Below are 25,741 nucleotides of genomic sequence, written 5' to 3'. Positions count from 1 at the left end.
AAGTCAGAATTTCAAGTTATTTCTCAGAAGTATGATTTACTAAGATGAAGTTTGGAGATAATATCCCATAATTTTGATTTATGGATGATTTATTTTCAGTGGCAAAAAAAGCTTCCACACTTCTGTGAGGTCACAGAGGAAGCTTTGAAAAGCAAAATCCCACTAAAGGTTCCTCCACTTTGTGTGACTCTTTGTTTACATTATCAACCAATCAGAACACGGCAGACAGAAAATTATGATGGTGACGGAGGCTTCCAGTTTCTGTTCTGACTGGTCTGGTCTTTGACGTTGGGATGAAATCGAATTACACCCTCAATGAACTCTATTTATTCTTTTTCCCACAGGATGTGAAGGCGCAGCGCAGCGTGCCTCTGATTGGCTTCGAGGTCTCTCTGCCCGAGTCGTGTGACCGCCTGGAGCGACGCCACGCCTTCAAGATCTCCCAGAGCCACCTGACCCTCTACTTCAGCGCCGACGGGGAAGAGCTGCAGCGGCGATGGATGGACATCCTGTCCAGGGCCGGGAGGGGGGAGGAGCTTCAGTTCCACCGACCAATTGTGGAGAGTCTTGAGGAGGAGGGGGAGGAGTTTGCAGCTGTGGCAGAGGAAGAAAACACGTGATTCTGTAGGACAAGGAATGATGGCGATGATGAAGATGGGGGCCTTTAAATGAGGATCAGTTGGAAACCAGAAAACAAAACAAACTGTTGTAGCTAAAATATCTCACACACACACACACACACACACACACACACACACACACACACACACACACTCTGCTCTCTGTGTATTTAAAGTTGCGTGGTTCGTCTGCATGATTCCTCCCGGCTGTCCACACAAGTTGGCGTCTCTCACTCTTTCTCTCTGTCTCACTTCACTTTTTTCTAACCAGTGTTGAATCGGTGTAGTGGGCGGAGCCTCTCCTTTGAACAATCACATCACACTCATTTGAGTGTCCTGCGTCACCACATTCTTGATTTCAGCGCTCCCGCGAGCCTCAGCTTCATCCGGAGTTATGACATCACCGTCGCGTCCTATTTGAAACATTTCGTCCACAAAGACCCGAAAGAGAAACGATGAGAGCAGTAAGGAGCACGTGCACCGCTCATTCGCTGGTTTTTAAGTCATTATAGCAACAATTCAACATTTTTCTCCCTGCTGTCGCGCAGATAAACCAGAAGACGCCGCCTCTTGTTTGTGGCCACTTTTTGATACTTCACAGAATAAATAAAAATTCAGTATAAAAACGATCCGCACATGAATTGATAAGGACAAGCGTTCTTACTTTCAGCTGCTGCAAACCCCGAAGCTCTCTGATTGGACGTTTCCTGGACTTGATCAACAATAAAGCACATCGAACCAACCCCACTGCAAGTCCTCCGCCGCCCACACTTTAAGTTCATGTAACCGGATTTCTGGTGAGAGTCTCTCGCTGGTTTGTAACAGGTTTGGTGACTGGGAGCAAATAAAGTCACATTTCCTCTACAAGTAATCAGAGGTGTTATTTCCAGGGACTCATGTTGAGAAACTTCACCCTGCGTGGGATAAAATCCTCGTTTCGATTTGGTTCCTCTGGTGGAAAAGTTGGTAGAAGAACTGAGCTCCTCAGCAGGCGTCACAGGAAATGGAAACGACTTTTAAATATGATGACTCTGAGTCAAACAGCAAAAACAACGTTTCAGAACCACGTTAGTCTTCTCCTGATGTCGTCTCCTGCCTGGATTAATCCTCTATGAGCTCCTGAGCATCCACAGAACATGCAGAATGTGCTCCAGCATAAAGCAGAGGAAGAACCCACAAACTGCAAGTAAAAAAAATCCATATGAAGATTCAAAACACAGTTATTATTTTGTATAAACACAAATGTCTGACAAAACAGAGAAAATGTCAGGAGCGAGTAATCCGAGCATCCTTAAACCCTCACTTATAGTCATATGAAAGCTGATTGGTTGTGGAAGTGTGACTCAGGTCCTGATTGAGAACAACAGGCTCCAAAGGTCAGACGTGTGAATCCCAAATGTAAGGTGAGGATGTGAATAAGCAGCAGGTTTCCTCCCTGCGTTAAAAAAAGAAGCTGAGCTAAAAAAGGTCGATGGTGGGAACAGCAGATTTTAAAAACAAAGGAAGAATTGGACCGATGTTTCCTTCATCGATGCACTTAAATGACTTTTGGATTTTTACCGCCAATTTACCCCAGTGAAGAAATTCTGGCTTTCAACTTTTCAACCAATTGGAGGAAAGCAGCAGCTCCTCTTAGCTGAAGCTTTCCTGCCCTCTGCTGGTAAAGTCCGGAACTGCAGTTTAAAAAAAATCACTGATCCTGTTCCTCACAGACCTGCAGAAAGTAGCTCAACATTTGATGGTTTTATTTAAACTTCTCAGTCTGAGATATTTTTTCATGTATTTATTTCCTGAGAGGATGATGTTTGTTTCTCAGAGTTCAAACAGTTTCTTCAGTCCGACTAAAAAAAAAGCTGAATCAGACAAACTGGAAGTTTCTTATATTTATTTATGCTTAACAACTGAAGAGGTGTTATTAACCGTTCAGAGTCTTCTGCACAATAATAATATTATTAATAATAATGAGTTAAATGTTGATGATTGATTTTCAGATTTTCTTTTGAAATTAAGATTTTCTGCTCTTGATCTTCAAAGGTTGGTATGAAAGGACTTTGTAGCTTTGTAACTCTTTCTGATGCAGATACAGTCTCAAAATAAACATTTTGATATGTTCTGATTTTGACATAATGCCCTAAATTTAACAGACAGTTCTGTTAATGTTTCATTATTTAATCCGACTGAGGTACAAACGCCAACATTTTAATGTAACGCTTTGCATTCAGGAAAGAAAAGCCTTTCGAGGAGGTTCTCGTGTAAATATGATTCAGTTTTTATAATTATTAGGTATGTAAGTCATGTGGTCCTGTTAAACTACAACCTCCAAAATACTTTGCTTTTGTGAATGCAAAATGTCAAACATATAATTTGGAAGAAGAAAATGTTTCTGTGGAGCTGAAAGGATTTATTTTGAATTTCTAGCTGCTCCCAGTGTCTGATTTTTGTGGTTTTTAATGGCAGTAAAATGAATATTTTGGAGTTTTAGATTGTTGATTCAGACATTTGAAGACTTGGACTCTGAGAAACTGACGTTTTCTGACTTTTATTGACCAGAAGATTTATACGATATAAAAAGTAATAATGGAAATAATTGTCCAATGAAAGGACTCTTACGATGATGTTTTTTGGATGTATAACGTTTGGATGTTTTTAAGGACAGAGTCTCTAACAGGTCCTGGACCGGACTGCGGACTTTCACGTCTCTCTGGGTCTGACCCATTCGGTCTTTTGTTTCCTGAAATGAATCCAGCGATTAGATGGAGCCGATCTGAACAGAAATCAAAAGAAAAACTAAAGGCTTTTGTTGTTTTTCTTCTTTTGACTTGCAGTGGTTCAGTATTTCTCTCTCTGTCTCTATAAACACATTTTGGACAAAGTGTTTTGATAGTGGAAAAAAAAAGCAGATATTATGAATATTATTGTTACACTACGATGAACTGAAACGACTTGTTGTTGGATATTTCTGTGTTTATGAGTCTGGATTGTGTTGATGTTTGCTTGATGCAAGTTGATGCAAGAAGAAAACAAAGTAAAGATTTTGTAAATATATAATTTATTCTCCCGTGACCCTGTCGGGTCATGTGACTGTGTAAAGGTTAAAAGGTTAACGCTTGCTGTTCCTCCGCACAGCCAGAGCCACGCAGACGGTTCGAGGACTGATGGGGTGAAGGTTAAAGGAACAACCTGACGTTTCAGTGACGTCTGTAGCTGTGAGATCGAACACTGGAAGCAGGGGGAACCTGTTAGCGCAGAAAGGAAAAGAAAACACTGCCCGGCCAAAAAGAAACGTCACACACTCTTATGGTTTTCTGGACCGCCTTTAAATTTGTGGTTTGTGTCGACAAACCTGTGCATAGTCACAACAAACGTATTTCCATCCAGAGTTGTTGTCATTTATTGACAGCAAGGTCTTTGATGATTGAAGATTCGAATCCCTGTCTTAAAGATTCTCAGGTCTGGACTCTGTGGTGGCCAATCTGATTTGAGCCTGATGCATCCTGGCAAATCCAATCATTCACGTGGTCAGCTGACCTGTTCTAGGTCACGTCACATTGCTGAACCATGACCTGACCAACTGAAGAAACCCCAGATCATAGTCGTCATGACCTTTGTCCAGTGCTCCAGAGTCTGATCTTTATGCTCCCTAACAAATCAAAGCCCTTCTTTTCAATTAGCTCCACCAATAATTGCTTTCCTTAAGGGGACACAGATGTTTTGTCCCAATCACTGCGTGTGGAAATTGATTTTTTTACACGTTCACCAAATGTTGAAAGTGACAGCCGATCCCAATCGTTCAACACATTTTTCAGACCACATATCTGATTGAAGATGATGGTTGAACACTTTCTGGATAATTCTTAACTCAGTTCTATGATTTTTAATAATCTCCTTTGCTTGAAGCGATAATTTGACCTTCTAGTAAGAAAGTAACGTGTTTTCCATGACCCAGGATACGTCTTCTGATCACTGGACTAATTATCCAGAGGATGGCTCTTGCCCATTTGCTTATTGAACTCTAGATAGTGACTTTTTTTTTGGTTTGGCAGTGGATAAACTTATAAGATGGCTGGTAGAGAGGAGTGTAGTATGTCGATGTGGTGGTTATCTTTGAGCGGAGTTTAAAAGACGACGCTTTTCCAGGACAGCTTTCTAAAGTTTTCTGTCAGAATTGATCAAAATTCTGCTCAAGATGGTGGAAGTTGTAAAATTAGACGGGAAGAAATACAAGTGAAGAAAGTTAAAAGAAGTTGAAGAGTAATTGCAACAGGCTGCATGCAGCTGCTTTGCCTCGTTAACAGACTGTTAATCAGTTATTGGTGGTCGCTGATAAAGCTAAAATACCAAAGATGTGCTTGTTCCTCCTTTCCTTTTCTGCTGGACCGTCACAGTTTAAAGGCCAAGCTACTCATCAAAAATCAGTCAAAATCATGAAACTTGTGCTAGTTATCAAACTAATGACACGCAGCTGCTTTCTCTTAATGTAAAATGGTTGGAAAAGCTAAGCTAACAGTTCCCCTTTGCTTCCACAGTTTGTGCTAAGCTACATGCTAACCAGAGCCGAATCTCTGGGAAGCGTTTCGTGATTCTGCATTACACAAACATTCCTCTCAAAATGTGGAAGTTTTTCTTTAGCTTCTACCTCGCCGCCTCGCTATCTGGTGCTCAGTCTGCACGTGGCTCTGGTTGCTACAGTGTGTTTTTTAGCGTGTTTTTGGCATGCAAAGCAGTGATAATGGAAGGAAATGGCCAGTAACTCAGCCTTATATAGCTCCCATCGTCATCAACTGTTTTGATGTGGTGAAAAATGTGTTGCGTGGTCAACGCTTAAGTTGCTTCTTTTTGGTTTGAGTTTTATTGAATCTTTTCTGTTGCCAGAGATCATTGCAGACTGGATTAAACTGTTCCTCACTGGTTCTGACGACAGGATATAAAGATGGACATAGCCACCATGAAGTTAGCCATTGGTTTGTGTGGAATCCATAGATACTGGATAATTAATGCTAAATAGCAAATTAAAGTAGTACAATTTCACTTAAAAAACAAGTCATAATATGTATAAGATAATTCTATTACATGAAAACTGTCAATTTGGTTCACTCATTGGATTTGAATTTGTTGGCTGTAACGTCTTTGTAGAGATTCTTCTGCCAATCAAAGTAGGGACGCCTCTAATACTGACAACTTAAGTATAACTAAGTAAGTTCACCCCACTACAGTTTTTATAAAGGTTTAAATTAGCCACAGAGACCAAACCCATGTTGTGGACCAGGGCGTAAACATGTTTGTTTCTGCTGTACACTCAGACATTTTAACATGGGAGTCTATGGAGACTCACTGTTGTAGGCAGCCTCAAGTGGCCAGTTGAGGAACTGCAGTTTAAAAACAATGGGTACTTGCTGCTTGGTTTGAACTATTTAAATAAAGTTTAAATGGGCATCCGCCTCAGCCCCTGATGCGGTTTGTAGTTTCAGAGCAGTGAGATGCTGGTGCTGGTCTAGGATCAGTTATTCTGTCCAAAGAAGAGAAACTGGCTTCTGTAAAAACTCCTCTAGTTCTGATTTTTGCCTTACAGCTTCTGAACTCTTCTTTGTGCCAATTCAGATGGGTGTCAGTATTTAGCCTTTCAGTCTGCAGCTTTATATTTATTTGTTATTTTATTCCAAAGGTGTTATTACTGCTTTTATTGCTCTTTTTATTATTATTATTTTTACTTTTTTTGTTTTCTTCGGGGCAGTTCTGATGTGATCACAGGGGCGTTTGTGCTGTGGACTGTTAATGGCTGACGTTCCCACACCTCTGGTGTAACAGCAGCACCGTCGTGTATTCTTCTCCTTCATGTTGTACTTAGAAGTATATTGTTATTATTGATTGAGTATTGATTGATTGCAGGTTATCGGTTAGTGGCCGGCCACTGCCTTCCATGCTGTCGATGTCTGTTTCCCATCATGCCCCCTCTGTAAGAAGATAAAATGACAAGTGTTATAAATAAAATAAAAGTATAAAAACAGATGTGAAATGTCTGTCTGGATTTTCATGTTGTCACTACTACTGCTGACATATTCAGAAAACTTTATTGAAATGTTGGACAAATATTTACAGCTGAAGCAACAGCAAAAACAACAGCGCCATCCAGTGATGACAAAGAGCAATACAGCGGAGGGAGTTGGAAAAAGAAAACATTGAATACAATAAGTGAATAAAAGGAATAAAAATTGAGTTGTAAATGTTACAAAGTTTATTCAGATGAATTATATACATATTGATTGTTATATTAGTGAAAGGTCAGCTCATAAAAGTGCTTAATTAAGCCAGACCAGTCACATTAGCTGTAGAAATTAAATGTACACTAACCGACTGCATCATTAGGTTCACCTGCTCAGCTCCTTGTTAGTAAAATATTTAATCAGCCAATCACGTGACAGCTAATTAATTAATTTACATGTAGACATGGTCAAGATTACCTGCCTTAGTTCAAACTGATCCTCAGAATGAAGAAACAAGGTGAGTGAAGACATGTTTAATGTGGCATTGTTGTTGGTCTGAGCATTTCTGGGTGGGATTTTCCCCACACGACCATCTCTTCACAGATAATTGTCTAAAAAATAGAAAATAGTGGGTAAAAATGTTCAGGTCAGAGGAGAATAACCAGACTGTTTTGATTTGACAGGAACACAAATAACAGCTCGTTACAACCGAGTTTTGCAGAAGTGCATCTCTGATAGTGATTGCACAGCATGTTAAACCTTGAAGCAGAAGACCACACCACTCCAGTCAGACAGCAGCAGGAAACTGAGGCTGCCATTAAAAGAGGCCCGCCGAAACTGGATAATAGAAAAATTGCTCTGATGAGTCTCGATTTCTTCTGTGGTTGGGTCAGAATTTGGTCCAAACAACGTGAAAGCATGGATCCAACCTATCCTGCATAATAGCTTACAATGGGGTGGAGATATTTTTCTCGACACACAATGGACATCTGCTGACATCTATAGCCACTGCATGACGCAATCATGTCACTGTGGAAATCAGACATTTTAAATAATAATAATAAAAAATCATATAATGACATAAAGCAACTCCGAGGTAAAAATCAAATCTTGAAAAAGTCATAAAATCAAGATAGAAAATCCAAAATTCCAAACAAAGCTTCAAAATTGTGCATTTAAAAAGAAAAAAAATTAATAAGACAAATGTGCTTCTATAAATCAATTACAGACTGACTTCAAACTAGAAAACAAATCTCCAATCAATACTTCTGATTAGATGTAGCAGGACAGCGATGACGCTATCAGTTGTTGTGATTGCATGTCTAGAAACAAGATGACCTCCAGCAGCAGAGAGCATATCTGGACTTCTCTCAATTGATTAATTTTCGGGTCTAATTTACTTTTATGTTTAAGGTGAGCTGTAGTTTATTTTTAAAGAGACTGTAAATGTTTTTCTTACGTCATCTTACGCTGATGTAACGTTTAGTCATCATTTAGTCTTAACTTTCCCCGCCTGACCGCTTCGTGTCGTTCCGGCCTTCTGATTGGACACTGTCCTGCCACTCTGAGCTCGGCTGATAAGACGTGCTAGGCTAACGTCACCCGGGGGATTTCCTCCCTACCCCCCTGCTCCCTCCCCACTACCGCTTCCCGTAACAGTTTAGATAAAAACAAACAAAATGGCGGCTGCTCCTCTGTTCTGTAACGCCGAGCTTCAGCGGCAGCCGCTGATTGGTAAGGCAGCAAGCAAAGAAGCAGTTCTATTGGCTGGCGGTTAGCAGCGGGGCAGCTTATTGGTCAGCGGGAGATCAGTCCAGCCGCTCAGACCTGCCCCATCCAAACATAGAAATACAACGAGTAGAAAATACATGAAAACGTTTTTCAATTAAAAACAAAACAAAACATTATTTTATCAGATTGTTTATTTAATTTTTTATCAATACTATTTTTACTGCAAAATTTTAAATATTTTTTTGTTGCTTTGTTTATTATTTTTAATAACCACAGGTTTTTTTCTGTTAATTTAATTTTGTGGAGAAGGACCTGACCCTTTTATATTTGATATTACAAATAATTAGGTTTTAACTAATTAATTAACAAATTAAACTAAAATAATTTAATTAGTAATCTAATTTCGTTAATTTAAACAAATAAATATCACAAAATAAATATTATAAGAACAAATATCCAGTATAAAAATGGGGCACCAGACTAGAAAATATGTGCAAATATGTTTGTTTCACCGGGTTTAAAATCACCCAAAATATTCGTTTCAGGGAAAATGTTTTAGCATTAACTGACTTTTATGGACGAATTACTGGAGTAATAGATGATCTATAGGAAATAAATATCTTCAATCCGCTGACAGGCATAGACAGACAGATTGCATATGTGCAGGCTCTGTTTAATGACTGCACCTACTCGACTGTTTTTCACCGACGGAGTTTTATTTATTCGGAAGTGTGGGTCTGTTCTATGTGGTTTATTTCTGGGCTGACAGCTGTCTGTGATTCAGTCTGTCTCTTCATCTTTACTGAGAACTTGAACCTGAGTCGTCCTCGTCTTCATCATCCTCGTCTTCTTCTCCGTGTGGAGTCACCGGGTCTGGACCGGATCGAGGTTCCTCAGCTGCCCCTCTGCTGCTCTGATCCCCCCTCTGAGACTTTGATCTCGCAGTGGCTGCTGGGAGAAGCTTTTCCTTTTCTTCTTCGGAGTCCGCAGAGATGTCAGCCGTTATTCCGGAGCAGGTCCGGAGCGAGCAGGGGAGCCGCAGCGGAGCCGAGCCGGAGCAGCCGGAGGCCGGCGTACTGCAGCCGCAGACCGTGTTTGTGATCCTGGACCCGGCGGAAACTCTCAACGTGGTCCGGTGAGTCAGGAAGTTTTTTACTTTTTATTTTTTTACACCGTTACTCCTGCCGCGGGGAGAAGCTCCTGGGTTAAAATCTATGTTATTAACTCATAATAAAAGAATAATGTCAGTGAAAGAGACTGCAGGGAGAGTTCAGGCGTGCAGTTTCCCCCCGTACACTCATGACCTGTGCTGTAAACAAGTTACTGTTTAACGTTTATTACAGGCTGGTGCAGTTAAAGCCTCCTATGAAATATTTTGGTGTAACTGTAAAATTTGAAGAGTTTAAAACGCGTTTCACTTTTATTTTGTAGCCATTAAAGTCTAAATTTAACATTTTATGAATGAAGTTTGGTGTGAAGTGCTCTCCGAGTACCTCAGCTCTGAAGGTGTAAAGTGCTGAGTGTGTGTGATGGGATTATGATGATCATCAAGTTGTTGTTTGCACTGCCTGACCTTCGACCTCTGACCCTCTCTGCTTGCTGATCTATTGAGTCATCTATGGAGCTGCTGCAGCTCCTGTTATTTTCCCAGGAGACACAGATGGGGCCAGCCTAGTCCCCCCCAACTTATATAAAATATCCACACACACACACAAAAGAAAATTCACCTTTGTGTATAATCTATATTTATTTTTAAATACATATGTCATATGCCATCCCTAAAAATTCAAAGATTGTCTTCCGATTGGTTTTCTGAGGTGCAGGAAAACTTTAAATGGCTGAAGTTATGAATGGAGTTTGGTGTGTTCTCTTGATTTGTGTTAATGATAGTTGGAAAAGGTTTAAGCGCCATGACACGTCCAGTCTTGGCCTGCCCTTACCACAGAAGCAGCACTTAAGCTCACAACACACACACACACACTTGTTTTTATATCTTGGTGAGCACATCTCATTGACATAATGCTTTCCCTAGCTGCTTACCCTAACCAAAACCATAAAACATGAATGCCTAATCTTAATCCTAAGTGTAACCCTGATACTAAAACCACACGTAGAGCCTCAAACATGCCTTCAAACTCATGGCGATGGGCATTTTGTCCCCATAAGTGACTGTTGGTCCCCACAAGTATAGTAACATGCCAAATCTTTCTGTCCTCACAAAGATGTCTAAACATGTATACACACACACACACAGAGAGAAATGATGTTGGCGGTGAGAGAGAAAGCAAAAGTAACAACAAGCAGGAGTGTTTCCCAACTGTCTGAGGGGAGGAGAGTGGAGAAGGTGGGGGTCTTGGTTTGTGTGTATGGTGGGGTTGTGTATAAGTATGGAACAGCAGGAAGTGACTCAGCAGAAAAAATTCTCTAAACACTCGTTTGTCCCTCTGTCTTTGTGAGGACCATCAGTCACATCATGTGTTGCAGACAGTGAGGACCTGTTGTAATGTCAAAATCTAATATGTTTGCAAAATGTACACTGAAAAGTTTTCCATACATTCCATTATCGAAGAAGCCTTCAAGCCCTTAAAATCCTGTTATTTAAAAATTTTCTATCTTTCCAAATTCACAAATGTCCCCACTTTACATTAATAAATACATGTTTCAAAAATATGCGGCAAAAAGTTACCATTTTCCAGAGTCTGAATGTCTCACAGCTGTTTCATGAAAACGTCCCCATTCTGGCCAAATGTCCCCACTTTCACAAATGTCCCTACTTTGCAAAACCTGTCTCCATTTTGAAAATGTCTTGCTTTAAAGGTTTGTGAGACGTCAAAGTTTGTCCCAACTTGATAAAGTATTTGATAAAGCCAATCCACAGAGCAGACATGTCCTCACAAGTCTTCTCCCATAAAGGAGCCTTATGAGCACTCATGCTCATACACCCAAGCACAGGAAGTGGTAAAGCCTAACAGCTGACAGATGTTGTTCCTCCACATTCTTCTTCTCTGTATAAAAATATTTCTATCACTCTAAGAAGTGAGTCTCAAACAAACGCTGCAGTGTATTCATAACTGTGGTGAAAGGCTGGACTTTTTACTGCCACGTCTCAGGTTTGTTTACGTTTATTTCCAAACTGAACATATAAAGAGCTGTTAAACTTGGAGGTAAAACCTCAGATAAGCAGGAGCGCACACACAATTTAAATGTAATCATTGTAACAAGGTGGAAATGACGATGGCTCTTGCACCAAATGTATCGTCTCTCTTTCCTGTACACTGAAAAATGCTGATTGGATAATTGTGTCTGTCTCTCAGGCTGCTGATTGGTTGATTTATGTCTCTGCCCCTCAGAGTGGAGTCTGGGATCGTTGCTGACATCGAGGTCGACGGTCTGCTGCCATCTGACTGCGACACCTTCTACGAAATCAAGAGTCAGCCAATCAGCATCAGGTAACACACCTCTGACCTCAAAGTATGGGTTCTACAGGTGACCCCTCCAACACCACCTACACCACCTGTTGATTATGACTAAAGTGTGCTGTCATTTCTGTCTTCAGTTCATCAGCAGCAGCTCCCTCCTCTTCATCTTCTTCACTGCCGTCAGTGATGTCATCGAGGTATACAACTCCCCCACTTCTTCTTTCGTTCCTGTCTTCGCTCATCTCTCTGTCCTCCAGAGGGCGCTCTCACACGCACTGACCTCCTTACTCCTCCTGCAGGGTTTTGATGCGTCAGGATCTGATGCGTCAGCAGGCTCTGGAGGAGGAGCATAAGGAGACGCAGAAGAAGCAACAGCAGCTTCTTCGCTTCTCCGACTCCTCCTCGCCCATCTGCGTCTCGATGCCCTCCTCCTGCATACCTCCTGCTCAGGTCCCCGTGGAGGTGCTAAAGGTGCGCGGAGTAAACTGAAACGAGAGGTGTCAGAAAATGGACGCCAGTGAACGTACTGCACAAAAAAATTTAATATCGACTTTGACTATTTATTGTTTTAAATATGCAAACAAATATAAAAAGTATTTAAAGCTAAACACACCTGGCTAACCCTTTAATCAGCGCGTCATAGTTCACCCTTCAGATAGCCGTTTGTTATTGTCTGATGATTTATTAGCTTATAAATCTTATTTTCTTTTGTGAAAACTGATTAGCAGATGCAATTGGAAGTCCTTTCCCTAAAATCTATTGGCTAAATCTCAACAATGTGCTAAAATGCTATGTATGGACGCGACCTGCTAGCTTTATATGTATACAGTTATCGTTTGCAACATTTTAAATCTTTTAAATCTTCACTCTTGGCCCTCAGGTGCAGACTCACCTGGAGAATCCCACCAGGTATCACATCCAGCAGGCTCAGAGGCAGCAGGTCCGTCAGTACCTGTCCACCACCAAGACAGCCAATCAGCAGCAGGCTGCAGTGGCAAGCCACTCCCCCCAGCTGGGTTCCATTCCTGGACAGCCAATGGACGGGAGCACCAAACAGGAAGTAAGAAATAAACATGTGACTGAATCGTGTTATGTGAAGTATACTTTGGTATTTTTGTATCAGCAACTCTTATTAAAAACATCTGTAAGAAAAATGAAGTGAAAATAATCAGAAGTAGTGTTTAAAAACTGTTGGTTTACTGGTTGGTTTGTCTCACTGGCATCCAGTTGGATGAGTTATGAAAGAATTGACCCACAGTACAGTCTGCTGTAGATTTCGACATTTCCATGGAGATTGACTCGCTGTTGGGTTGAGCCTCCAGTGGCCACTAGAGGAACTGCAGTTTGTGTGTGCCTTTTGTATTTTGCTGGGTTAGCCTGGATCTGAAATAACATGCTCAACTCACTCAGAGTAAATCCCATTCTCTGCACAGTAAAATGATTGTTTTCGCCAGTAAAGTCTGGTGACTTTAAAAGGAGCCATTTCCTCTGCATAGATTTCCACAAAACATAAGCAAACACATGTGTTGACTGCTGGCACACATGTGATTATTACAAAGGTAAAGCTGCAGGGGATTTCTGAGAATGAGCTTGAGGTTACAGAGGGAGAACTGAGTCCCGGCTTTGCAACGTGGAGAGTGCAATGAGAGGAAAGATGCAAACACAGGTACAGCTTTACTAAAGAAACACCTTATATAACATGAAAGCATATCAGTGCTGTCGCCTCCTGTGTCTTATGTAAAAATGTTTCTAGCTTGCTGTGCTTTGACACCCAGACCTAGAAAGTGAGAAACACATAATGAGGTAAACAGGCAGTCATGTGCTTTGGGTTTCTACAAAAACACAGCGACAGCTTCTGAAACTCTCATTTCTCTGTTTATCCATCATTGAAGGCTTTATCTAAATCCCTTCAACATACAAGAGCATCTCTATTTCCCACCATAGCTTCTATACTCGCCGTGTTTCACGCCTCATTTATGTGTCACGTCTGAGAAGACATTTCAGCATCTTCCTCTCTCCTCCAGATGCATTTTGAGCGCTGAATCGTCCCCCCGTGCCTGATTCATCTCTGGATGAAAGGCAGCAGGAAGGAAGAGAGAGGGCAAAATAGAGACATAAGAAGAAAACCTGCAGTGACAGTTTAAAGGAGCATTTCACTTGTTTTCATTCAGTCAGTCAGTCAGCAGCAGCCTTCCCGTCTGAGTCTGCTGAGTCGACTCTTCCAGAGGATCTGAGTCAGTTTTAAAACATGAGTCACCTTAAAACACAAAATCCTCCCTTTTTATCCAGAGATCAACAGATTTTTAAAAACTAGTTTCATTTAAAAAAAAAAAAAAAGCCTCTTTGCAGCCAAAAAAGTAAAATGTGGTATTCTGAGGCACGTTGGGTTTGAGACTTCTGGCATAATTCAGCGAGAACGGATTTCATCATCAGGAGGAGCGACCAGGGCGTGACTTTGTTTTAGATGTTTCCTGACACTGAGCACAAAAATGCAGCTTTCAGCACGAAAATGTCAGAAGTAGAGAGGTGTCACCATGGTAACCAAGAAAGAAGTGGCAACAGGCATTAAAGAGTGCCTGGTGTGCAGACTCTACATTGACCAATGGAGCAAAGCTGAACCCTCTCAATACCGTTAATGCTTAAATAGCATTCACACTAATTACCCGAGGTGACACAATGCTCATCTGCTCTGTGATTGGTTCATTCAGGTAGAAGACATCATCGTCGATGACATCATCAGCCTGGATTCGAGCCTGAATGACGAGTTTCTGACGCTGATCGACTCGGAGCTGCAGCTCGCCAACACGGTAACGCAACACGTGCACAAACACACTCGAAAACATCACACGGTGCATTCTCTGGTTTTACTTTTAAACGACGTGACGACTAACCGACAAACAGAAACAAACTCAATTCAATTCAATTCAATTTTATTTATATAGCGCCAAATCACAACAAAAGTCGCCTCAACTCCTCCCCATCATCATCATCATCATCATCATCCGCCTCCTCAATACCCTCCAACATGAAGGAAAACACCACACCGGCTGGACCCGTGACGTGTTACTGTAACAATAAAACAAATCAAACCCACTTCTGATGATTGTGTCTGAGCTCAAGCAACACTGCCCCCATCAGGTCACGCTGGGAAATACAACCCTGTTCCCTTGTTCAGTTATTAACGAGGAACTTTAAAAAAAAAAAATTACCCTCTGCAAAAATGTAACTTGAGCTTTCACCACCAGGGGGCAGCTTTTTATATCAGAGGCTTTTAGTGTAGCTGTGGAAAACTACTCTGGTTTTTGTTATTGTTTCGCTCTAGATTTGATCTCTTCTCTGCAATCGAGCGTGGGTTGTTTCTGAGAGTTTGTGCTGGTGGTGAAAAAGGAGTTCTTTCCAGGTGCTTCAGTCACTGTTTGATGTGCCATTCACTCAAACACCTGTCCTTTACAGCGGCTGCTTCCTTTGTTTCTCATGTTGTGCTCAGGGCAGATTGGATGGCTGACCTCTCCTGTGGTACACGTTGGTATTACATACTCGGATATAAAGTCCAGTTTCACTTCCCTGCAGGCTGACTCATGTTTGATTCAGTTCACACATGTTTTTAATTTAGTTTATTTTAATGCAATTTCAATATATTTCTATATATTTTATTAAGTCTTTAATAAAGTTTTTAAGTCTCTGGGTTATCATATTAAATAATCAGGATCTCAGCAATGTTGTGAGCAGCTCAGTGGCCCAGTTTCATTTCAGCGTCAGCCCTTGGCTTTCATTCTGGTTTAAAGTTTTAACAAACAATAATACTATTTCACTCCATGGTTAAAGCTCATTTAAATGAATTAACTTCAGTTTTAATTCATTATCCAAATATTTTCACTCCTGTCCTCACAGCTGAAAGACTTTGGTGTTATGAATGACTGCTGTACAGCTGCTGTGGGCCAGATTTGTCCTATTGGTGAGATCGTTTTGGCCCCCGAGCCACATGTTTGACAACATGTCAGATTAGAAAACTCATCAGGAACATTACTGAGGCAAAGAATCGAGGCAGAATTAAGGTAATCTAAATACAGCCTGACTTTTTGTGTGGGTGCTGTCGCCCCCTGCTGGCCATCACCTGGAGGTAACGCAGATGTTTCGTATGTGTGAAGCTGCAGTGACAGTGGAGGTGGAAGAGGCTGTCACAGAGTATCAGTTCAGCTTTCCAGACTTCCTCGTTTTTGTGGGTGGAGACACACAGGGTGTGTGTGTGTGTGTGTGTGTGTGTGTGTGTGTGTGTCAGGCAGATAATGAAGCTCTCTGGGAGTTTTCTTTTTTTTTGCTTTCTTTCTTAAAGAGACGTTTCCTCATTTTTAAACAGTCGTCTGAACAGAAAGGGGAAGATCAGCAGCAGCTCAGCGACTCGCTGTGTGTCTGTGTGTGTGTGTGTGTGTTTGTTTGCATGTGTGTTTGTGTGCAATTAGCAACATGAGGATTTTGGTGTTACTGCCCGACCATGAGAAGAGGAGGATTAAATCGGAGGTAAAATATCCAGCTTGTGTTTTTTGAGTTTGGGGAAAGTTTGACCTCTGACCTCTGGACTGCAGCTGCTCATTGAGGAAATGCGGCGTAGTCGCCTTAAAGAGAAAACCGATTAAAACTGGGTTATTCATCCAGATTGATGCTGTGTCTGCTGGTTTGCATTGTTTTTATACCTTAAACACATCACTCTCAGCTGCTTTTTAAACGTTTTATAGGCTTATCTGTTTAGTCCGAACTTTTTTTCATTCATTCTTGTAATTTCTCTATAAATCTGCTGCAGTTTGGCTGTAGCCTCCAGATGTTTCCTGCTCCCTTTGGTGCCCAGAATCAGATTTTTCTTTTGAAAGTATCTGCTGTTTAAATTTGAGTTCTTAAGGAAAGCTGGCGTTTCCTAGAAAGATGATAAGAGGAGCTCTGAGCTGCAGGGCTGTGCTGATATGCACGGTAGTCAGTCAGCATTCATTCAACTGCAGTTTCTGCTCAACAGGCTGCAACACAAGATAAACTCAGCGGCTCATTTGTTGTCTGACTTACAGTTTAAGTCGCTGCAGTAAAAGAAAGTGCTCGGCTACTTTGCCTCAGTTTCAGTCTTCCTCTCCACAGTACACTGATTACATTATTTGAAATGTATTAATCTAAATTAATACTTTTCAGCAGTTAGCTTTCATTCCACCCGCCTCTCTAATAAAGATCAACTTCTTGGTTTGTGTTGTGGTCTGACGAGATTTGCATTTCTTCCTCTTTCAGGCTGTTTTAGCTTTGGCTGTGCTCTTAATGCGCTCTGATTCCATATTTTAAGAAATCTTTTAGTTAAAATCGAGGGTACCCATAAACTAATATCTCTAACCGGGTCTGTGTGGTAGGGAATTAAATTTGTAGTAAATCCCAGTTTAAAGAGGAGTTGTTCCACTCGTCCAGTATTTTCTGTCATATATGTAATGTTACAAAGCCTGATGTTCATATTAATTATGAACGACATTCACATTGCTTGAGTTATTTTATATTATATATTTTATGCGGTCACGCACAAAAAACAAAGCACAGCCACCAAGTACAGCTAGCACTTGGTGCTGCCCCTCTGTAGGCTGCTGGAAGCTGGCCAATCAGAAGAAAGTGTGGATTATTAGATCATTTGGACTGAATCAGTCACAGCTACTTTAGTTGAGTCCAAGAAGTGGAAATAATGATTGGAAACCTTTGACTTCAGATACGATTGAACCTCAAATGTCGCCATAAAATCTCTTTTCTTGGTAAACTTTGACACAGTACAGTTTTCCAGCATAGTTATAGTAAGATTTAGTTCCAAAGAGTAACCAAATACAATTAAAATGACAATAAAATAAGGTAAAAAAATAAATAAATCAATTAATCTGTCACAAGTTTTTTTAGGTTATTTGTATAAAAACAGCATGAAATAAAACTCACAGCCAGGCCCTGATTTACTTTCATTTTTCTATTTTGATCTCAAATGAAAATGTAAAGAAGCTAAAATGTCGACGAAGCTCTTAAAAATGTGCCCGTAGAAGAGATTCGTCCCCAAACAGACCGTGCAGGCCGGCAGGAGCTGGTTTCTGTTTCTGTCCCTGTTATCTGCGAGCCAGTTGTTAGCACAGCTTCCTGTTCGATCAGCAGATTCCTCAGTTTCTGACTTTAGTCGATGAGAGCCGACAGAAAAGTCAGACCTTAAACCAGCAGACGTTTCATTTCTGCTCCACGGTTCATCCGCTACACAGAGCTCAGGAAAAAACAGTTTTAGTTCAGCGTGGTTTTAAAGTTGTTGCAGAACATTTAACTGGAGGCTCCTGATTCATGTCCAGTTGCTCAGTAGTCCGTCCACGGTGGTGGTTTGACTTCCATGTTATTTAACAGCAGCTGATTGCAGAAACTGTGACCTCTGACCTCTGTGACAGCAGGTTAGCTGCTCAGACTCACCAGAGTGACGTGTGTGTGTTTGTGCATAAATGTGTGTTTTCTGGACTTCGCTGTTGACAGGAGGAGGGGGGATAATCTACCTGTCACTCATCTGATTCTGTGCTCTGATTGGTCCATGCAGCTCGCTGATCCTGAGAACTTGCTGGACGGGTATGGTGGCAGCGGCGGGAACACCATGCCTACGCTTACCATTAGTAACAGCTGCCCGGCCAACCTGCATGCTGTCAAGAGAGAGCTGACTGGTAAATATCACACACTCAGGTTACACGTTACCACATACCACAGACTGTAGATGAAAGATGGTGGACAGTTGGGCTTTGTGGACTCTGCATTTTGTGCTTTAGCTTCATCACGTTGGGTTGCTATCTTTCTGGAGCCAGAAGCAACCATACTTGGATATGAGGAGGGAGTGCTAAGTTTTAAACCCAGCAAACTTGGTTAGCGAGCTTTTAATTGGCGCTAACAGATGAACAAAATGCTAGAAGCGTAGCACCACACTGCACAGTATTATTCCATTTCAGCGAGTGCAATTCGCAGCAACATCATTTGTTGTTTCAGGCTGTAAAGATGTTTGTTTCTGGACATTTCAACACGGAGGTCTGTAGGGTTTACTTGCTTTTGGAGCCAGCTTTAAGCGGTCATTAGGGGAACGGCAATTTTGGGCTTTGCTGTGTTGGCTTCAGTTTTCAGCCCCGGAGTTGCTACTTGGCAGTTATGCATCAGTTCAGGGAATCTGAGTCAGGATGTGAACCTGCAGACTTCTCATTAAAGAGGATGTTTGTCAGCTGGACAAGGAAGCATTTTCACCATACGTGATTTCCAGGAGCTCGAGCTGCAGACAGAAAGTCGTACTTATAAATATGCAGCCTCTGATTAGACTTTGAGGTCTTCCGAGTGCATTAAATCACCTGCAGGGGGCGTCACAGTGACCACAAACACAGTTTACGTGAAAGCTTTTCAGATGAAAGCATTGTAAAACACTTGCAGGATTGAGCTGCTGTGATTGGCTGCTCCTTCACGACGATTCGTGTCTGTCGTCGCGCTGCATCGTTCCAGCGTGCCGGGAGCGAGGCCCTTCGCTTTGTGCTTCCCTCTTGTTCCTCCTGGCTGAAAATGTGTTCTTAATTTTGATGAGTCAACATCACGACTTCCTCTGAACACGCACACACGGCCACGGCAGCCACTCGTATTTTCCCACATCATCAGTTCCAACTTCCTGTTCAGTCAACATGAACTTTTTGTCCAAGCTGAAACTGACATTCTGCCGTTTCTACGCTACAAAACAAGCGACATTAAAAAACACATGAAACAGAACTGACAGCTGTTGCTGCAGCAGAGAAAAGTCACTCATGATGAACTCACGATATTGATTGTAATTGATTTTTGATGTTGTTGTTGTTGCAGAGGTGGAGTCCAAAGCTCTGATTAAAGAAAGACAGAAGAAGGACAATCACAACCTCAGTGAGTACAGCAGTATTACTTCACCAGCCAGTAAAATATTTGTGTTACCGTGTGGCATTCTTTCAGCAGATCTCAGAGGTAGATGTTGAGCTGATTCACACCTGCAGGTTTCAGGTGTTTCTGATTCCTGACATACTTGTGCCGACACACGTGCACGCTCCACTATAGAGAGAAATCTTTGGCTATAATACCGCGGAGGCACTAGCTGGTAGTCGGGCCGTACGCGTGTCTTAGTGCGGTTGAACATAATCCACAAAGTCCGCTTGTAGTCGAAAAACAAACAGGCAAACATTTATTTCCACAGTGATCCGTTTGAATGCTCATGTACACTGCAAACACGGTAAGAAACAGTTTTTCTCCACAGCTAGTTAAAGCCCCCGTCCGTCGCAAAACGCTCCCCCCGTGCACAGTTACCGTGTCTTAAAGGAGCAGTACGTAAAAATTAAATAAGGCAAGAAAAAATACAATTTAACTGTAAATTTTACACTAAACAAATTATAAAATAAAACTGAAATTCCCCATTATCTTACACTTATCCTTATCCAAAATGATTCAAATTATTAACAAATATACACTCTGTGCAATCTGAGTAAACTAAGAGATGATTAGACCTTTATCCTATACAGGCTACTTCGCAGCATGTTGGACGGTCAGGGCAACATGTCTTAAAAGAAAAGCAGTAAGAAACGTAAACTCGCTATAAAAGATTATTAAAAACAAATTAAATTACTAAATCTTCAATTCAGTTTAAATATTCACATCATAAATATCATGTTCAATATAGACAAAATACAAGTCATGACAGTGTTACGAGGCGGAGGTGGCCACAGGTGTGACGTTCTGTGTTTTAACATGTCCTTTCTGTCACCTCCACATCCACAAAGTTACTGGACTGTGGATCTGTTTATTGAGTCTGTTGTGGCCACTGCAGACTCATAAAACATCCTGAGCATCATCCAGCAGATGTTAAAGATCCTCAGCAGTCTTTGTTGAGGGCTTATTGTCAGTGTGAACACTGAGCTTTGTTAGGAAGTTGCATCAATGAAGTGTGCAGCTATCCTGCACTGCAGAGATATCAGCTCAGCACAGACTGATAAAACACTGTGACTCCCTAAAACTGTATCACAAACCTCCTGGATGATCCGTACTTCACAGTAAGTCGTATATTTGTCACATAGTATAATTTAAATGCTCCGAAAGCACAAACAGTTTAGGCTTCCACTTCATTGACTCCAGTTAGCAGAAGGAAGTCCTAGCATCCTCCCGCCCCCGTACGAAGTCTAAAGAGAACTGGCTCGCTTTCGGAGCCAGCCTCGAGCCCCGCCCTGCTTGGCAGCAGGTAACTTCAGGTGAGGAGAGAGCGTCGCATAGTTCAGCTTCCTGAGTTTGCAGCTTCACATACCGCTCTGCTGCAGCGCGTCTCGGTTTGAAGCAGGGAACAGAGAATCTTCTCTGTCTGTAATAAAAGATGTGGAGAACATCCGATCGAGACTCATTCATCTGATTGTTCTCTCATAGCTGAAGAAGTGAAACTGGTGGCTGGGAGCATTTCATTAAAAAAAACACCAGTTGGAGGTGGGGTGGGGGGCGGGTGGGGGGGGGAGGTGCGTGACGCCATGAAGTGAACTTTTAAGGGTCAGAATGGAAATGAAACAATCAATATTGCTAAAGGAAAATTTGATGCAGATGATTTGATGGCACGTATCTGTCCTAACTGAAGCCTGAGATCTGCTGACTGTCTGATTCTTATTCCTGTTTTTTGTCACCTTTGGTTTCAAAATGCTTCTGTTGCTGCTTTTATTGCAACATTTTTCCCGTGCAGAGTTGTATAACTGCTGCCGAATGCGTTGACATCTGCACGCTAAAATAATGTCGATGTGTTCCTACAGTCGAGAGGAGGCGGCGCTTCAACATCAATGACCGGATCAAAGAACTCGGAGCTCTGATCCCTAAATCCTCTGACCCGTTAGTAAACGCTGCACACTCACACTCTGTACACTTACACTCCTGCTGGTACCAGTAGTACAACAAAAGCAGAGACAAAGAGGCACAGATTTTGCACTTGATTAATCAGTGAGATGTTGGCTTATTTAAAGTGACTTTTTCCATTTAAATAATCTTTGTAAGTTTTATTTGAAATTGAAATTTGATATATATTGTTACATAGACTTTTAGTTCAGCACTCACGTCTGTACGTGTTGGCAGCAGCACCTCGTTATCCTGCCGTGTGTTAACGAGGCACTGAATGTGATTGGTGTTTTAGTGAGACGAGGTGGAACAAAGGAACCATCCTGAAGGCGTCGGTGGATTACATCCGCAAGCTGCAGAAGGAACAGCACAGAGCCCGAGAGATGGAGGACAGGCAGAGGAGGCTGGAGAGCACCAACCATTCGCTGATGCTCCGCATACAGGTGAGCAGAGTGGGCGGGGTGTGGTGGTGGTCTGAGCTACTGTGACTTCTCCTTGTCCATCACATGGACGTAGCTGCAGCTTCACAAACTTTCTTTGTTTTGCAGGAGTTGGAGCTTCAAGCTCGCGTCCATGGCCTCTCCTCTTCCTCCTCCAACTCACCTCCCCCGAAGTCCTCCTCCTCCTCTCTGGATCCCCAGACCCTGCTCTCTCCTCCACTGCTTCACCCCTTTTCCTCTTCCTCCTCCCCCTCCTCCTGCTCCCTAGTGACTCCCTCTCTGGGTCTGGATGCTCTGACTTTTACGGACCTGGATGAGCCTCAGGGAGCCGCCACCGTTTTCTCCCCAGACCTGATGTCTGACATGGGGCTGACTGACCTGAACGGCCTGGGGAGCCTCCTGATGGAGGACGGGAGCGGGGCAGGAGTGATGTCCGACCCTCTGCTGTCCTGCGGAGCTTCGAAGACCAGCAGCAGAAGGAGCAGCTTCAGCATGGATGAGGATCTTTGATGACCCCATCGCGCACAGGGATCTGATTGGCCAGAACTGAAGGCGGGACTTCATTTTTAATTTTTTTTTAGGGAACTGCTTTCAATCTGTGACATCATCAAAGCAAAAAACACACCGAGGTGTGCAGTGTAACAGAAACCATCAGCATGTCTTCCAGGAGACTCCCCTTTGTCCTGAAGTGTTGTTGTCACAGCTGTTGTTGCAAACCCCAGTGTCAAAATTGTGTTCAGGTTCCTCACACGCACTCACCTGAACCGCTGAGACTCAAAGAATCATGATTTTTTTTTAATGTGGATTTAGGAGGTTTTATAAAGTAGTCAAAAATACTGAGACATTGATTGTTCCTCAGTTCATTCCTGTAAATATAAATGAATCTATAATCACTGTGCTGGAAAACTGAGTAGAGATTTTTATTGGATCAGAGGAGTCTGCATAGCTTCAGGACTTTGATTCAGTTTTATTTTTAATATATGCGCTGCCTGTTTGAAACCGTGTCCAGAGCAAAAAGAAGGGAAACTTTTGTAATCGGCCACCAATCCTTAAGAAAACTGTTCATTTCAGTTTGTTTCATCTTTAGAGTTTTATGTTTTATTAGCATTGAGACTCTTCAAATTAACATTTTAAGCTTCAATAAATTCTTGCTGATGAGTTTATAATCGTTAGCCTTCAATTAAACTAGTTACAGCTTCCATTGCTTGAGGCTAATTATAAGCTAACTCTTAGCTGCAGGTGTTTTGTCTTCAGGAACCCTCCTAACTTATAACAGAGAGGTTACCAAACAAGAACTTGTCGAGTTAGCTGTTAATGTTAAAACGTGCTCGCGTTAAAAGCTAACTAGTTACATACTGTTCATATTCTCCTACCTGCTAGTTTAGCTAGCTACTGTACAGAGCTAGCTGCTATCTGTGCTTGATGTAATTAGCTCTAGCTAAAATCGTGTCATCTTAGCAGCTATGTTTGTTTGTGGAACGATTTCCTCATATGTTACATTCGCCGATGTAAATGTATCTGGGTTTTGTTGGAAATTTAAGGTGCTCTGCTGGTGATGCTGGTTAGGAAAAATAATACTGACTGCAGACAAGTTAGTAAGATGTGGGAACAGAGACACCAAGACACAAGATAAATTAGATCTCTGCTGATCTCTGTTACTTTATTACTGCATCAGAACATCAGCCCAAATGGCTGCCAACATCGCTCCCTTAAATATGGCAGAGAACAGCCTGCAGACTGCGGTTCATGTGCCATGTGGGATCTTTGTGTTTGTGTCTACTTTTGTTTCATTTTCAACTACTGTTTGCCACATTTTTGGCTCCAAAACCAACATTAACCACGTTAAAATGCTGGTTTTTGTTGTTTATCTGACATCTAATAGATCACCTTTGGAATCTTGGTTTCCTTCTATTTATCAGTAATTTGATGATACTTTTTTTAAGACTTTGAGTAGGTGGTGGAGGGTGCCAACCAGTCATGTATAAGTGACTTATTGCAGTTGATAATGGCCATTTATTGGGCTGATGTCATATTTCCCAGGTGATACTAAATCATGGCCAAACAATAGTATTTTTTCCTGCTAATGTCATCTGTGCCGTGCACTACAAAGCAAGAATATATAGCATATATTCATAACTACAGCCATCTCAGGGCACTATACATTGTATATTACAGAGTTCACAAGCCATCAACTTGCTATGATCAGCACTTGGCAGCAGTAGGGAAAAAACCTACCTTTATAACTGTAAAAAAAATATGCAACAGAACCAGGCTCATGCCTTCATACCAGGGAAAATATGGAGGAAGGGTGAAGACGGGAAAGAGGAACTTAATTACAGGAAAAAAGCACTGAGCTTGATGTGGCCAGTAAAACCTGTTGGGCTGTTATGTATTGTTAGCAATGCAAGTTACAGTAACACAGACTGTATGAACCTACTTGCATTCAGTTATTGATACAGGAAATACACAAATATCTGTTTTTATGCTTGGTCCTGATTTGCTGCCAGGTTAATTTTGCAGCCCTGTTGGTGTTTATCTCAGAGAATGTTTAATAAATGAAGTGAACTGCACTTACATTTGGTCAAAGCGATTTCTGGCAGATAGATAAACAGTATATTCACTTTAGGAAGGAACCAGATTAGCAGTATTCGACAGCATGCCTCTCTGGTTTTATTTAGAGAACCACTATAAAGTTTTGTGAGATCCTTCACAGCTCTCTGTGACCTGTTCTTCTTCACAGAAGAAGGCAGTGTCGCTTGATTGGTGCTGAATGACGCGCCAAACGCGTTACTGTGCTCACAGTTTGATAAAGAAAGGCTGATGTAACGAAGAAAGTTGATAACTATTGTTGTGATACCAATTATCTCTGAATGTTGCATTAGGTGTAAGCCAGAGAAAACCTGTCTGTGTCCAGCTAGAAATGAGATTTAATACCTGAATAATGATGATGAGTCAGGTGTTCAGTTATGAGGATCAGGGGATTCTTGCATAAAGGGATTGCTGTTTTTTTAAATCTATGTTTATGTCATTTATGTTTATCATATGTTTACAACCATATAGTTTGTCATTGTTTATTCTCAGTTAACAGTTCGTTTTATAGATCCATCAAGGTTCACATGCCAACTTTTATAGAGAAATAAATCATTAAACAGAAGTTTGTCTCATTCTGTGTTGTGTTTGCTCACTTACTGCAAAAAAGTTCTTTTTGTACAAGAAATCTCACAACATTTATAACTTTGTAAAGACTTTTAGTAATAATATAATTATTTTAAATAATCTAGAAAACTCTGAGCAAAAGGTGTGCAAGTGTTCTGAAAGCTGCTAATTGTTACAATAAAGTAATATGTAGAGAAAAACAGTCTCTTTACAGCATCTAACACTTAGACCAGACAGGAGTCACTCTGTTCATGTCCAGCAGGGGGAGCCATTCTGCTGATTAACAAAACAACATCATTACAGTCTATGTAAGTCCATAACAAACATCCATTTATATGCCAGGAAATTGGAAGAATTATTCAAGAGGTACTCAGGAGCTTTAATGAAGTAAAATTTCTATAATAGCATTGTTAAAAAAAAAAACAAAGCAAAAAAAACCCCCTCCATTACAAAAATGTCCCGGAAGTAAAATTGTACTTAAATTTCTCCCTGCATAATGAATTCACAGGAAATCA

General features: G+C 41.4%; 2 protein-coding genes and 1 long non-coding RNA gene across 6 annotated transcripts in view; 2 read left to right on the top strand and 1 right to left on the bottom strand.

Moving 5' to 3' along the window:
• fgd1 (FYVE, RhoGEF and PH domain containing 1) overlaps positions 1 to 3,871 on the top strand; it is a 42,515-nt gene extending 38,644 nt beyond the window's left edge. For both annotated transcript variants that reach the window (XM_085146904.1, XM_085146903.1), the window contains exon 18: positions 345 to 3,871. In XM_085146904.1, coding sequence (XP_085003030.1) covers positions 345 to 620 — 276 coding nt within the window. In that variant the 3' untranslated portion in view covers positions 621 to 3,871. The remainder of the gene's footprint in view (positions 1 to 344) is intronic.
• Positions 3,872 to 4,439: 568 nt separating this feature from the next.
• On the bottom strand, positions 4,440 to 8,463 carry LOC146494126 (uncharacterized). 3 transcript variants are annotated; one of them, XR_014871663.1, is made up of 4 exons: positions 8,061 to 8,463; positions 7,311 to 7,630; positions 7,079 to 7,212; positions 4,440 to 6,571 (listed from the first exon to the last, which is right to left on the bottom strand). It is a non-coding gene; the product is annotated as an uncharacterized LOC146494126 (long non-coding RNA). The 3 variants fall into 3 exon arrangements; XR_014871664.1 differs by having other exon boundaries at positions 7,361 to 7,630; positions 8,061 to 8,461; XR_014871662.1 differs by lacking the exon at positions 7,311 to 7,630 and having other exon boundaries at positions 8,061 to 8,418.
• Positions 8,464 to 9,072: 609 nt separating this feature from the next.
• On the top strand, positions 9,073 to 25,224 carry tfe3a (transcription factor binding to IGHM enhancer 3a). The gene is made up of 11 exons (XM_085146917.1): positions 9,073 to 9,467; positions 11,683 to 11,781; positions 11,889 to 11,948; positions 12,051 to 12,222; positions 12,632 to 12,811; positions 14,460 to 14,558; positions 18,323 to 18,443; positions 19,606 to 19,662; positions 21,552 to 21,627; positions 21,926 to 22,073; positions 22,179 to 25,224. Exons 1-11 carry the CDS (start codon positions 9,325 to 9,327, stop codon positions 22,578 to 22,580), a joined length of 1,557 nt encoding a protein of 518 aa, XP_085003043.1. The 5' UTR covers positions 9,073 to 9,324; the 3' UTR covers positions 22,581 to 25,224.
• The last annotated feature ends 517 nt before the right edge of the window (positions 25,225 to 25,741 follow it).

The sequence above is a fragment of the Neolamprologus multifasciatus genome, chromosome 20, assembly GCF_963576455.1.
Source record: "Neolamprologus multifasciatus chromosome 20, fNeoMul1.2, whole genome shotgun sequence".
NCBI lineage: Eukaryota > Metazoa > Chordata > Actinopteri > Cichliformes > Cichlidae > Neolamprologus > Neolamprologus multifasciatus.
Note: the sequence above shows the minus strand (reverse complement) of the source record. Positions and strands in the feature narration are given on the sequence as shown.